This window comes from Danio rerio, chromosome 18 (assembly GCF_052040795.2).
Source record: "Danio rerio strain M-AB ecotype USA chromosome 18, GRCz13ab, whole genome shotgun sequence".
NCBI classification, from domain to species: domain Eukaryota; kingdom Metazoa; phylum Chordata; class Actinopteri; order Cypriniformes; family Danionidae; genus Danio; species Danio rerio.
Genome location: NC_141038.1, coordinates 51840001 through 51856010, shown reverse-complemented (window position 1 = coordinate 51856010; position 16010 = coordinate 51840001). Strand labels below are relative to the sequence as shown.

At 35.4% G+C, this 16010-nt stretch overlaps 1 protein-coding gene across 6 annotated transcripts in view; it reads right to left on the bottom strand.

The window, feature by feature from the left end:
- Nucleotides 1-573: 573 nt before the first annotated feature.
- fli1 (Fli-1 proto-oncogene, ETS transcription factor) overlaps nt 574-16010 on the bottom strand; it is a 67598-nt gene continuing 52161 nt past the window's right edge. For all 6 annotated transcript variants that reach the window (XM_087291569.1, XM_087291572.1, XM_087291570.1 and 3 more), the window contains 4 exon segments: nt 4922-4981; nt 2967-3029; nt 2705-2752; nt 574-2577 (listed from right to left, as the gene is read on the bottom strand). In XM_087291569.1, the coding sequence (XP_087147695.1) occupies nt 2048-2577; nt 2705-2752; nt 2967-3029; nt 4922-4981 (701 nt within the window). In that variant the 3' untranslated portion in view covers nt 574-2047.

The window sequence follows — 16010 nt, the reverse complement described above, 5'->3', positions numbered from 1 at the left end:
ATGTGCAATGGTTTAAGATCAGTCAGGTGAAATATCATGTAGTCTTGACCACACAACCCTGCTGAAAAATCCAGCTTAAACCAGCCTAGGCTGGTTGGCCAGCCTGGTTTTAGAAGGGTTTTGGCCATTTCCAGGCTGGTTTCCACTCACTTCCAGCCTGGTCTTAGCTGGACATAGCTAGTTTTGGCTGGGCTCCCAGCTTGGCTAGGCTAGTCAAGCTGGTCATCTCCCAGCCTGACCAGCTAAGACCAGGCTGGAAATGGCCAAAACTCCTCTAAAACATTCCTGGTCAACCAGCTAAAACCAGCCAACCAGCCTAGGCTGGTTTAAGCTGTTTTTTTCAGTAGAGAATTGATTCATAAACAGCAGATATGTTGATATCAGAAGCAGATTTTTCATTTGGTCTGTTTTAGCACAAGCGATTTGCTGTAAAGATGACATTATGTTTATGTGAGTATATTAAATCAGCATAACCCATGTTTATCTCACCACCAGAGCAGTCTCTTTAGCAAATTCAACCAAAACATATTTTTAACTAATGCATTGGCCAAGTTACACAGTAATATGGAAAGGTTTTTTTTAATGTAAAAACATTTATTTTTTCACATTTTATCTATACAAAAACCCTTTTACAAAAGGTGATACTTCATACATTGCAGAAACAACAAAATTAACAAAAAAGATTAATTGCAATATTTCATATATATATTTATATAGTCATAAATTTAATATCCAAATACTTGCATATATAAAATAGGACAAAGCCTTCATATCTGAGGGTGATCCCTTATAAGAGATGAACAGCTGGGAGTTTTGTCTCGATGCTACGAAAATAACACAAGAGAAAATGCAAGAAAATAATACTGTCTGAGGCACATACTTACACGATTTGGCTTTACGTCCTTATAATGGCACTTGATTAACAGGAAACTGATTGTCTCTGAGCATGTTTGGTAAGGCGTTTGTGTTTAGAGAATAAAAATATCAACTACACATCATCAACTTTCTTATCATTAAGGCAACGTGCCAAGAAAAATACAAGAAAACATTCATAAACTTATTGCCCATATGTACAGATACAAAACACCTACGTAGTACAAACTACTTTCAGTAACTGGTAAAAAAAAAAAAAAGGTTTGCATTTTGACCGAGGTCAACTCGTATTAACGTATGATGCTTTAACACTGTCACATATGAAAATAGCTCTGCATAATTTATACAGTAAGATGCTTTTAATGCCTAGTTGACCTTTGATCAAAAAAAAAAAAATAATACTAGCAAATAGGTCTGACAAACGCACAGCGTTTGTGAATCTCTGGTTTCATCGTCTCGTGCTGCTGTTTTCAATCTTTTAAAGAGGTACTTTGCATGATGCCCACATTCAGTCGATCAGGAATTACTCGTGAACTTTGGCTGTTTTGAGATGATTCACATAGGACATCAGAAACGTAAATATGATTGGAAGCTTTCACATCCTGACGCAGAAGAGAGCGCTGAAGACGAATACGTGAGTTTAGCTTGAGCCAGTAGCCTGAGAAGCTCCTAATAAACAATCAGACGCCACGTCCTCCATTCGGGAGGAAAAAATGGTGAATGAATGCCAAGATTTTTTTCCAGTTGCCAGATATGCTTTAGATAGAGAGAGAGTAAGAGTCTCAGTCACAACTTATAAAGATGAATTTGTGTAACCAAAGGGATTGGGAGCAAGGACTTGGTCCGACAATATAAACACTCGGTTCACAATTGCATTAACACACAGGGTGAGTTTACAGTGATTCATTTTTTCGGCGCTTCGCCGACTTACACATCATACAGGTGGTCTTTATTTGGCAGAACGCAACTATCGGTGCAACTTTCAAGGCTCAAGAAACTTGCTCAAACTCTCCACAACAAACATCAACCCAAGTCCTTGAATAAGTAGTACTCCATTTTGAAGAGGATCAACCGTTTGTGGTCCATTTTTTTGACTTTCTCCTTCTCATCCTTTCAGTCCAAATCCTTCCCTTCTCCATCTTCGAGTGCAGTTCAAGTTTTGGCATTTAAGGGTTTAGTAGTAACTACCAAGGTGTGAAGGCACGTGTGAATTGGCATGGCGTGGGACGCTGGGATTGGGGTAAATACCTCCTGGTGGGGAGCTCCAGTATGGGGTTGTGGGACCGAAGAAGTTGGAGGAGGTGACGGGCATTGACGGAGGGTGAGGAGAGACGAAGTTGACCTTCTGCTGGTGGGCGTGATAGCTAGGCACGTACGGCAGCTCGCTTGGGTACTTGTACATGGTGGACTCGGTGGGATGGGGTTGCAGGGCCTGGGCGATGCCGTGGAAGTCGAACTTGTAGGCGTAGCGCTTGCCGTGCACTTTGGTCATGATGTTCTTGTCGTAGTAGTAGCGCAGGGCTCGGCTCAGCTTGTCGTAGTTCATGTTGGGTTTGCTCTTGCGTTCGCCCCAGCGCCGTGCCACCTCGTCTGGGTCCGTCATCTTGAACTCTCCGTTGGTTCCTTCCCAGGTGATGCAGCCGGCGTTGGCGCTGTCGGACAGGAGCTCCAGCAGGAACTGCCACAGCTGGATCTGACCTGAGCCTGGACACACACACACAGGTTTACTAGACATGTTTTATTTAGTCTTTGCCATGATGACACTACATAATATTTTACTAAGTTTTATTGCAAAATAACTTTTTGTTGGCTAAGAAATATATAAATTTACCTGGGTTAGCAAGTCGACTGCTGGTGGGTCCTAATATCTGATAAGGATCTGAAAGAAGAGAGAAAAGAATCAGAATTTGACCTTTGAATCAGACAGCAGACAATCGTCATGATATAAACTTGAGTTCCAGCATCTGAACAGGTGAAGAAACTCCAGCAGAGACACGAGTGCAGTTCCCAGAAAGGGATAAAAACATGCCACCTGTCAAACGCGTAAATATGAAATATCTTTTAAAAATGTCGTGCGTGAGCTCCAGCTTTACCTGGCTGAGGACGAGGCTGATCCGGGTTTTTGGACACGCTCTGAGAGACCACTGTTGGAGAGCCTGAGAAATGGAAAGAAATAGCGACAGCAGGAGCAAAAGAGAAAAAAAAAAACATTAAGCACATTCGTCTGGACGAGCAGACGCACAATACTCAGGCCAAAGAAAACAAGGCCAATGTCTGGACGATCTGCTGAGCACTTAATGGCCCTCTTCAGCTCCTCGTGGCCCTAAAACGGTTTAGTGGTTTGATTATGAAAAAAAAACTTGCTGCTTTTTTGGGAAAACTTAATTCTTTTAAGTTCAATCCACTTAAATTTTGTAAAAACCATTAAGTTAACTTTATCAATTTGTGTTGGGAAAACATGGAGAAATTGTGTGGAACCCTGCATTTTTTATAGTGTAGAACTCAGGGCCTGTTCATATCCAATTAAAGATGTAAATACAGAAAACATAAGTACACATGCAGGCATTGTAGAATATAAATACAAATTAAAATGTTCACACATTAACTAAATATAAATATAATAATACAAATAAAGTTGACTTAATGCCTTTAATTAAATTTTTTTAATTTTATATAAAAGTTTCACATTATAACTCAGTACTATCCTTAAACCTTACTCTAACCCTTGCAGTTACCTTATAATACCGGCACTTTAAACAGTGATTGGTTACTTTACTTATAAAAAATAACTCAAATGGCTTAAAAGTACTTCAAGTGACAAGTTGGCTTTACTTAAAAAAGTTAGTAAATCTGTTAGAGGTTAAGTTGACTGAACTTAATTTTTATAATAATGCCCATATTTCATTTGTTTAATAATTTTAAGGAATGATTTTAAGAAAATGAGTTACTCTATTTTGTGAAGCTCTTACTCTTTTAAAAAAAATAAAAATAAAATCACTTTAAGAGCAAGGGGTTTACTCACTTTTTTTTTTAGTCAACTAATTGCTTAACTTATTTTTACAGTGCAGTATATGCACACTGTCAGTACACATTATTACTTAAAGATGATAAATAAAGAAATTAGGTTTAAACAACTTAGTAAACTAAGTTAATCATGCTCTAACTTAATTTTATAACTTAATTTTTATAAGCTGTTTTAAGTCAGTTTAACATAATATAAGTTCAACAGACTTAATGGAAGTTCAGTAAGGTTAATTTGAGTCAACTTAACAATTTAAGGCAACCTTTTTCATGGTGTATATTTATATTTATGGTCGGTTCATTCCACTGTGGTGACCTCTGATCTATCTATCTATCAATCTATCTATCTATCTATCTATCTATCTATCTATCTATCTATCTATCTATCTATCTATCTATCTATCTATCTATCTATCTATCTGTCTGTCTGTCTGTCTGTCTGTCTGTCTGTCTGTCTGTCTGTCTGTCTGTCTGTCTGTCTGTCTGTCTCTCTGTCTGTCTCTCTGTCTGTCTTATCTATCTATCTATCTATCTATCTATCTATCTATCTATCTATCTATCTATCTATCTATCTATCTATCTATCTATCTATCTATCCATCTATCCATCCATCCATCCATCCATCCATCCATCCATCCATCCATCCATCCATCCATCCATCCATCCATCCATCCATCCATCCATCCATCCCTATCTATCCATCTATCCATCTTCATTTATAATACACTGAACATATACATTTCTTGTTTTTCCAGTGCTTTTAAGTTCAAATTAAAGAAAGCAGGTCTTGTCATACATTTCAAAAACCCGTTTATGTTTTAACGAGAGCCCCATAAGGCACATTGTTTGAAATGAAATGATTTTCATATGTACGATTCTCAACATGTTTACATATAAATGTCCCTTATATCTCCATATTAACACATGCAAACAAATCTGAAGTGTCCCCAAACTGAGGGCTGAGCTTCCAGATTGAAATAAGCTCAAGAATCAAGCAAAAGTGACTATAAAAACCGCAGACGCTCACCTTTTCCGCTGTGCATGTTGTTCGACCAGCCCGTCCTCCGTACAGCATCATAAGACGCATCTGCAGAAAACACAAAGGCATTTTTATAACCCTTTTTTATCCCACTCAGAGCGCTTTGGAAAATGTTCCTGCAAATTTTTTTATTTAGAGTGATTACAGCTGTTTATATCCTTGCCCGAGGAGCCTTTTTCCCTTCATATTTGCTTTTTTTCTAAACGTTTTAAGTGCGTATGACAGTGCTTGAGCCGTTCGGGTTTCATCTGCCATATTTTGTGCATGATTTCATACTCAGACAAGCAAACAGAGACACTGAGAAGTCTCTGATAATAACAATGTGGCTGTCAGGACTGAATCTGTTTGGATGTGAGAACATTATGAACATCAGCTTCTCTGCTTTTAGACACACAACCACAAATTAGCAGCACATATAAAGATCTCTGGTACTGAAGCATTGCTGATTCACTCAAAAAATATGTATATGTCTTACTTAAAATGAACTGAAACAACACAATTCTTAAGATTTCGATGGGATAACTTGTTTTATGTTCAATCCACTTAAATTTGTAAAAACTATTAAGTTATCTTCATGCTGTTCCAACCATCCCTGCCAACACTCCCGTTTTTCCTGGGAGTTTCCCATATTTCAGACCCATCTCCCTCCCGTTTTGTTTTTTCTCCCTTAATACTCTACTGTGAAATAACATTTGACTAGATATTCTTCAAGACTCTTCTATACAGCTTAAAGTGACATTTAAAGGCTTAACTAGGTTAATTAGGTTAACTACGCAGGTTAAGGTAATTAGGCAAGTTATCGTATAATGATGGTTTGTTCTGCAGACTATCGAAAAAAATATATTGCCTAAAGGGGCTTATAATTTTGACCTTAAAATGGTATTTAAAAGATTAAAAACTGCTTTTATTCTAGACGAAATAAAACAAATAAGACTTTTTCCAGAAGAAAAAATATTATCAGACATACTGTGAAATACTTCCTTGCTCTGTTAAACATCATTTGGGAAATATTAAAAAAAAAAAGGAAAAAAAAAATCAAAGGGGGCTAATAATTCTGGCTTCAACTGTATATGATATTATTATAATATTATTATTATTGCAATAATAATAATAATATTAAATTAATACAAAATAATCCATATACAAATGTGCAAATATATTAACGTAAACAGATAATCACATTAAGATTATTTGCATTTAGTTACTAAACTTAAAATAAATACAGAAAATATTAATATAAAAAATATATTTTATATATTGTGGAGCAGAGTTATTACAGTTTGTTAAAACTGAGAGATGAGAGATTAGCCTTTGATATACACTTTGACAAGTTACTGAAAAAGCCTAGGCCAAAATTAGGTTTCTTACACACGTCGTTTTTTTCTTATAAGGCCAGTAAGAAACTAGTAGAGAGTACATTTCTGTCTATAATTGATTATGGTGATCATCTTTATATGCACGCAGCCGCTACTCTACTTAGAAAACTAGATTCTGTTTATCATGCAATACGCTTCGTCACAGGCGCAGACTCACGGACTCATCACTATAATTTGTATGATTCTCTAGACTGGTTATCTTTATATCAAATGAGAAAATTACATCTGTACTTATTTTATTTTTAGGTAAATTATCAACCTATCTTTTTAGCACATGTCACTCCGCTGCTAGTCCGTTTGCACTGGCTGCCAGTTGCTGCTCGCATCAAATTCAAAGCTCTGATGTTTGCCTACAAAGCGACTTCTGGCTTTGCTCCTTCTTATCTGCTCTCACTTCTGCAGATGTATGTGCCCTCCAGAAACTTGCGTTCTGTGAATGAACGTCGCCTCGTGGTTCCATCCCAAAGAGGGAAGAAATCACTCTCGCGAACGCTCACGCTCAATCTGCCCAGTTGGTGGAATGAACTCCCTAACTGCATCAGAACGGCAGAGTCACTCGCTACTTTCAAGAAACGACTAAAAACTCAACTATTTAGTTTCCACTTCACTTCCTAATCTGCAATTGCCTCTGAATATTACACTAACTGTACCCAAAAAAAAAAAAACTAATATTACTAATACTTCCCTTCTTAGACTTTACAGACCTGAAACTTGCCTACAGCACTTCTTCATTGTTGCTCTTATAGTCGTGTAAATTGCTTCCTTGTCCTCATTTGTAAGTCGCTTTGGATAAAAGCGTCTGCTAAATGACTGAATGTAAATGTAAATGTTTTAATTTGTAAACATTTCACATAAATAAGCAACACACTACATTTGGTTCCTGTATTTGTTTAACAATCCTAAGGATATTGTCAGATTTCGGCAAACATGCTTTTTCCTTTTATGCCCACAGGGCTTGGAATGACCTGCAAAATCTTGACAAAACTCCCGACTCTGAGTACTTTTAAACATCTTTTGTACAACATCTTAAAGGACACTTGTAATTGTTTTTATGATCTGACCTTTTTATGAATGGTGATTTTGTGGTTTTTTTTTTTTTTATTTGCTGCCTGCTATCTTGACCAGGTCTCATGCACTGGAGGAAGAGACAGTACTGTCTCAATGTGATCTCCTGGTTAAATAAAGGAAATAATAATAACAATCAGTTTGTATAAGAATAAAAAATAAAAAATTCTCATTTAAAATTATAATGTATTTTATATTTAGCTATTTTAGCATTTAGAGAACTTTTATGATTAGTAATAGTAATAATATTTTTTCATTTATTCATTCATTAATTTTCTTGTCGGCTTAGTCCCTTTATTAATCCGGGGTCGCCACAGCGGAATGAACCGCCAACTTATCCAGCAAGTTTTTACCCTTCCAGCTGCAACCCATCTCTGGGAAACATCCACACATCCATACACTACGGACAATTTAGCCCACCCAATTCACCTGTACCGCATGTCTTTGGACTGTGGGGGAAACCGGAACACCCAGAGGAAACCCACGCGAACGCAGGGAGAACATGCAAACTCCACACAGAAAGGGCAACTGAGCCGAGGATCGAACCAGCGACCCAGCAACCTTCTTGCTGTGAGGCAAACGTGCTACCCACTGCGCCACTGCGTCACCCAATAATTTATCATTTTAATATTATTATTATTACGACTACTAATTATTACTACAACAACAACAACAACAACAGAAAATTATGTGGAAAATTGCAATAAAAAGTGAGTAAAACTGCAATCACAGAAGCGTGTGTTCCCTTTAATTTTGTTTTCCTCTTATACATAGTTTTGAAATTCCCATATGGCATCACTGAATGGGTTTGCTATGATAATGGCCAGAGTTCCTTCATTCCCCAACATCCTCTTAAAACATGGCTTGCGGCAGTGCACTGATCCCTGTTTCCCCAGCGGAAATGAACCGATGACTGGCACTAATCATGTCTTCTGAGTGCCCTCGACAGACATCTTCCTCTAGGGCTTTACAGCAGCTCTGTAAGACTGAACTGCCCACTGCTTACATACAGCATCATTCATCCACGTTCCTTCAGCTTAGTCTCTATGTCAGAGGTCGCCACAGCGGAATGAACCACCAACTATTCCTGCACATGTTTTACAGAGCAGATGCCTTTCCAGGTGCAACCCAGTAATGGGAAACACCCATACACACTCATTCACATAAAGGCCAATTTAGCTAATTAAATTCACTAAAGGCGCATGTGTTTGGACTGCGGGGAAAACCGGAGCACCTGGAGGAAACCAACGCCAATACTGGGGGAAACATGCAAACTATACATAGAAATGCCAACTAACCAGGTCGGGACTCGAACCATTTACCTTCCTGCTGTGGGGCGACAGTGCTAACCACTGAGCATCATTTGGGAGGGCAAATAATTCTGACTTCAGCTGTATGTGCTGTCTGACAAGTGTCTGCTGCCCTCTGCTGGACACTGGAAACTCATCCAGGCTCTGGGTGCTGGAACTACGACACATTAACCTCTGAAGACAAAGAAAAATGTTTAGTTTGGAAAGCGCTGGTAAAACTACATGGCCCACGTCTGAAAATCCAAACACAGTCTCCGGCCAGCGTTTCTCAGCTAAAGCAGAATCCAAGACAAAGGAAGAGACTGATCTCTGAAAGGAGACGCTGGAGATCTGTGATACTGGTCTGTGATCCCCTCCGTTTGCTGACTTTATATTATATCAACTGTTTTGTTTATTACACTATTAAAACTATGAATCATTATTATAAGAAAAAATAAATAAAATTATAAGTAAACTAAAATATAATAAAGCAAAACCACAAAATATAAGTTATTAAAACAATATATAAATGATACTAACATAACACTGATGCACAGCTGCAGTTTTGATAGTATATTAAGCATTTATTTTTTATTTACTAATTTAATTAATTAATTTAATTACTTTTTATTTACTTACTCATTTATTTATTTATTTATTTATTTATTTATTTATGTGTAAATAAATTCAAACATACATACAAATAAAACTAAACCTTGCCAGGCTATTATTAAAATATATTATTATTGTTTTTTTTTATTTATAATTTGTATTTAGTGGAAGAAATAAAATATTTCTAACAGAAATGCACATTTTATGCATTCATTTAGCTGTCTTTATATTATATCAACTATTATATTTTCTATTACACTATTAAAACTGATACAAATTATTATTATTGTAGTAAGCAAATTTAATAAATATTTAGTAAACTAAAATACAATAAAATAAAACCACACAATTTAAATTAGTATATATTTATTTATTAAATATTTATTTATTTACTTACTAATTTAATGATCTAATTATTCATGTATTTATTTACTTACAATGTTTGTCATTTATTTATGTGCAAATAAATACAGCAAACATACATATAAAACATTTGATTTCACTGCCATATAAATGTTGTCAAATTATCGTTAAAATATATTATTTTTAAATGTTTTTTTTAATCTAATAAAAATAAATATCCCACTTTGTATTCAGTGGAAGAAATAAAAGCGATTTTACAGAAATGCACATTTTAATAAAACAGCTCAATTCAGTTTGCTGACTTAACATTATATCAATTATTATATGTTATATTGCACTATTAAAACTACAAATAATTATTATACGAAACAAATGAAAGAATAATAAGTAAACAAAAAATTAATAAAACAAAAAAATTATTTACTTTCTAATTTATTTTTGTTTGTTTATTTGTTTGTTTATGTAATTGCAAATAAATTCAACAAAATACATAAAATATTAATTTCACTGACAACTCAAATTAATATTAAAATATTTTATTATTAAATGTTATTTATTTATTTATTTATTTATTTATTTGTATTTTGTATTCAGTGGGAAAAAAATTAAAGCCGAGATTTCTAATTAAAACTATAATCACATGAATGAAATAATAAGTAAACTAAAAATTTATAAAACAAAAAAATTCTTTCTAGTTTATTTATTTCTTTATTTGTTTATGTATCTGCAAATAAATTCAACAAAATACATATAAAAACATTAATTTCACTGACATCTAAACTCAAATTATCATTAAAATATTATATTATTAAATGTTATTTATTTATTTATTTATTTATTTATTTATTTATTTATTTATTTATACTTTGTATTCAGTGGGGAAAAAATAAAAGCCTAGATTTCTAATTGAAAGTATAATCAAATTGAAGAAATAAAACAAAACCACAAAATGTAAATATTAAAACCATATATGATATTAAAACAGCAGTTGCAATTTGACTTATTTTGTTTGTTTGTTTGTTTGATATATGTGCAAATAAATTCAACACACATGCATACAAAACATTTGATTTCATTTGATATTGGTGGTCAAATTATTCTTAAAAAAATATATACAATTTTTTGATAAAAAAAACCCTTTGAATTCAGTGGAAGAAATAAAACCTACAGATTTCTAACAGAAGTGTATGTTTGTATAAACTGTTCTATTAAGTAACATAAGGTGAATTTATCCTATATTATTTCAGTATAAATATGAAAAATGCATATCTGTAGGAGTAATTCATCACTCAGCACTGGGCAGAGTTTAGATCAAATCTGGGAAAAACATATATATTTTTCCATTTAATATGTTCACTCTTCTCTCAGTCCTTCACCTCTCTAAGGACACGCTGTAAACATCAATCTGCTCAGTTTAGTCAATTGAATTGTGCAAACTCATTAATTTCAGTGTTTAATTCCTACTAATATTCATTTATTAATTTTCCTTTAGCTTATTATCTATTTCAGAGGTTGCCACAGCGGAACGAACCGCCAACTATTCCAGCAAATGACTTATTCAGCAGATGCCCTTCCAGCCACAACTCCATACTGGGAAACACCCATACACAACAATTCACACACACTCATACACATAAGTGAATCAATGCCCCTATAGCGCATGTGTTTGGACTGTTGGGGAAACCGGAACACTGAGGAAACACCCACATCAACACGGGGAGAACATGCAAACTCCACACAGAAATGTCACCTGACCCAGCGGGGACTCGAACCAGCAACCTTCTTGCTGTGATTCGACAGTGCTAACCACTGAGCCACAGTGTCCGCCCTTAATTCCTTCATTCCAACACGAAGGGATTGTGTGAAAGCCAGGAGTTTTTACAGTCAGTGTTTCCCTGAACTGATCCTCCATCCGTCCGTCCGTCTGTCAGACTCTCAGTGTCCGTCAGGTCTGATCTGGAGCCGCAGAGAAGAGAGAAAGAGTCCTGAGAGAGTTACGCTTCCTGCCTGCCGACTCTCACACAACCTCTCTTTGTTTTACTGCGCTCTTTTTTTCCCCTCGTTTTTTCATCCCCTTCCATCATGAAAAAACACACAGCGGCAGCCAGGAGGAGGAGAGCAGTAACACACACCGATGGGGAAACGCTGCACATCAGGCGAATCTGCAAAGAAAACAGCAGCGCTGACCGTCCAGACGCTACTGTCTGAGAGAAAAGACCACCACCGTCTGAAGATCACCATCCTCATTCAATCATGAATCAACAACTCACTGATTCAAATCATCCAGTCATAGCAAGTCTCCAGATAATGATTCACTGATTCAAATGATCCAATCAGACTAAGTTTGCCATTATTAAATCCATCCAGACATTACTGTCCGAGAGTGACAAACACTGTGTGAAAATCACCAGCTTCACTCAATCATGAATCAACAACTGATTGACAACAACACTGATTCAAATGATCCAGTCAGAGCAAGTCTCCAGATAATGATTCACTAATTCAAATGATCAAATCAATGCATATCTACAGGCTATGAATCACTTCAAATGATCCAGTCAGAGAGTCTGCTGTTAATGAGTCACTGATTCAAAAAATTTAATCAGCAAGAGTCTGTTGTTAATGAATCACTGATTCAAAGAACCAATTAGAGAGAGAATCTGCTGTTAATGACTCACTGATTCAAATGAACCAATTAGAGAGAGTCTGCTGTTAATGAATCACTGATTCAAATGATCTAATTAGAGAGTCTACTGTTAATGACTCACTCATTCGAATAATCCAATCAAAGATTCTGCTGTTAATGAATCACTGATTCAAATGATCGGTTACAGATAGTCTGCAGTTAATGAATCACTGATTCAAATGATCTAATCAGAGAGAGAATCTGCAGTTAATGAATCACTGATTCAAATGATCTAATCAGAGAGAGAATCTGCAGTTAATGAATCACTGATTCAAATGATCTAATCAGAGAGAGAATCTGCAGTTAATGAATCACTGATTCAAATGATCCAGTCAGAGATAGTCTGCTGTTAATGAATTACTGATTCCAATGATTCAGTCAGAGTGTCTGCTGTTAATGAATCACTAATTCAAAAGACCTTGTCCAAATGATTCTCAACTAAATCAATCAAATCTGCAAAGAAAACATCTGCGCTTAAATTCTAGATGCTTCTGTCCGAGACATGACCACCATCTGAAAATCACAATCTTCATTCAACATATCATGAATCAACAACTCACTGAATCAAAAGATCAAGCAATTGGATTCAAATGATCCAATCAGAGAGAGAGTCTGCTGTTAATGAGTCACTGATTCAAAACATCCAGTCAGACTGATTCTCAACTTAACATTCATCAGTACATCCTTTATTTATTCATTCATTCATTCATTTTCTTTACAGCTCAGTCTCTTTATTTATCAGGTGTCGCCACAGCGGAATGAACCACTAACGTATGCCCTTCCAGCTGCAACCCAGCACTGGGAAACACCCATACACTCTAATTCACACTCATACACTACGGACAACTTAGTTCATCAATTCCCCTATAGTGCATGTGTTTGGATTGTGAGGAAAACCAAAGCACCCAAAGGAAACCCACGCCAACACGGGGAGAACATGCAAACTCCACACAGAAATGCCAACTGACCCAGCCAAGACTCGAACCGGTGACCTTCTTGCTGTGAGGCCACAGTTCTAACCACTAAACCACCGTGTCGCCCTGTACGACAAATTTTGGTTGATAGTTTTCTTGCAAAATAATTCATCTGTACCTCCGTCATATGTTAAATATTAAAGCACTTTCTGGATATCTGCACTTTCACTCAAAGAGCTCGATTTGTGCATTTCGGCCACTGAAAATGAGACACAGACGGGCATCTGGGAGACAGAGAGAACGGATGCTTTTTAAAACTCACGGCCATAAATCCTGATTTTCCCTGTAGCGTGCGTGTGTGTGTGTGTGTGTGTGTGTAGATGTCTCTGAACACTTAAGAATAATGATTGTATATTGGCCTCAATGAAGAATCTGCAGAAAATCCTGTTCTCCCCGTGTTGGCGTGGGTTTCCTCCTGGTGCTAGGGTTTTCCCCACAGTCCAAACACATGCGCTAGAGGGGAATTCAATTCAATTTAATTCAGCTTTATTTGTATAGCGCTTTTACAATGTAGATTGTGTCAAGGCAGCTTCACATAAATGGTCATAGTAACTGAAACAGTGTAGTTCAGTTTTTTAGTGTTTAAGTTCAGTTCAGTTTAGCTCAGTTCAGTGTGATTTAATTGATCAACTAAGTTGTCCGTAGTGTATGAGTGTGTGCGAATGAATGTGTATGGCTGTTACCCAGTACTGGGTTGCAGCTGGAAGGACATCCACTGCATAGAACATATGCTGGAATAGTTGGCGGTTCATTCCACTGTAGCGACCTCTGAAATAGAGACTAAGCCGATGGAAAATAAATGAATAGATGAGGGGCATAAAATAAAATCATGCTGAATATGGAATTAATAGGCACTTTTAGATATCTAGATTAAAAACGGGACAACAATATCTAAGAAGTGCTTTTTCTCCAGTGTAAATGTGCATAATTATAAGAGATAAGTTAGGACAACTCAACATTATGATGAGTTTACTCACTTTTAAGACAAGTTTGCTTATTGTTTCTAGCTTTTTTACAGTATAAGCACTGCGAAAACCCTATTTGGTTATTGTCTAATATTCAAATTGCATCTGCCTTATTATTATTATTATTATTATTATTATTATTATTATTATTATTATTATTATTTTTAATTTTATTATTAGTAATGCTTATTTGTATTTTAAAGTGAACGTACTATATGTGTTTAGACTAATCTATAAGTGTCCAGTTCTCTCTGTATTTTTGCTTTTAGGTCGTCTGGTGGTGTTTTTCTTTCAGCTGTATGCTTGTCTCTTAGTGTGTGTAGTTTTTTTAAAAGCGCTGTATGCTTGTGTGTGTGAGTGTGTGTGCTGTTCTGGATCTGTGTTTGGGTGTGGCGTCTCCTCCAGAGACCAGACTTCTGCTCTTCTAGTCAAAACAAGCCTCTCGCCCAGCCGGCCGTCTAGACGGGCTCAGTTTTTAAACACTGCCCAAAATGCCTTTTTCTCTGCATTATACAGAAAGCCCACAGTGTCCTCCATTCAGACGAGAATGCAGATTACAGACCGTGTTTTAAAATCTAGTGAGCTGCCCTGCTGTCTACAGTGTATTGTCTTTTAAGGGAGCATCTAAACTGTTGAAGCTGAACCTTATAATTGAGGGAGTAAAGCAGCTGTTCAGGAATCTGCTCTGCTACAGAATGAGCCATACTCGAAATGAGTAAAAAGACAATAGCACAGAGAATGAAATTCATTCATTCATTTTCTCTTCGGCTTAGTCCCTTTATTAATCTGGGGGAGCACCCAGGGGAAACTGACCCAGCCAGGACTTGAACCAGCAACCTTCTTGCTGTGAGACAACAGCACTACCCACTGCGCCATTGCGCCACCCAAATAAAATAATAATAGTAAGATTAATAATAAGTCTGCAATTATTATTTTCAACAACAACAACAATAAAAAAATAATAAATAATAATAATAATAATAATAAAATACTAATAATGGTGATGATGATAATAATTATAAAATACGTCCATTCATTCATTCATTCATTCATTTTTTTCGGCTTAGTCCCTTATAGATTGGTGTAATAATAATAATAATAATAATAATAATAATAATAATAATAATAATAATAATAATAATAATAATACCTATTATTATTGGTATATTAATACACCGTAAAAAATCCTGGTTGCCTTACATTTTTAAGCTGAATCAAATTAACTGTTGTAAAGTCCACTGAACTTATATTATGTTAAACTGACTTAAAACAGCTGGCGTAACTTTGAAAATTAAGTTAGAACATGACTAACTGACAATGACATAAAAACATATGCTGTTAGGACTGATAATTATTATAATTGATAATTAATAATACTACTACTAATAATAATAATAAACAAAAATAAAGTAATAATAATAGTAATAAATACATTTTAAAAAAAAAAAGACATTTTTTTTTAAATAAATTATTTCTTTGACGCAAAACTGAATTGTCAAGCTTTATTACTCCATTCAGAAATTATTATCATGGAAGTATTCTGATTTTGTAATCGATTATAAATAATTCATCGTCTTATAATCGGCATCGGAAACTATGCTATTTTTTCAGGATTCATGGATTAAAATAAAAAATGTTATATACATTTTGTTATAGAAATCTGTATCATTATAAACATAAATTTAAGCCAAACCATTTATTAGTCATTTAAAACAATAATAAAACTAAAATATTAACAATAACATTA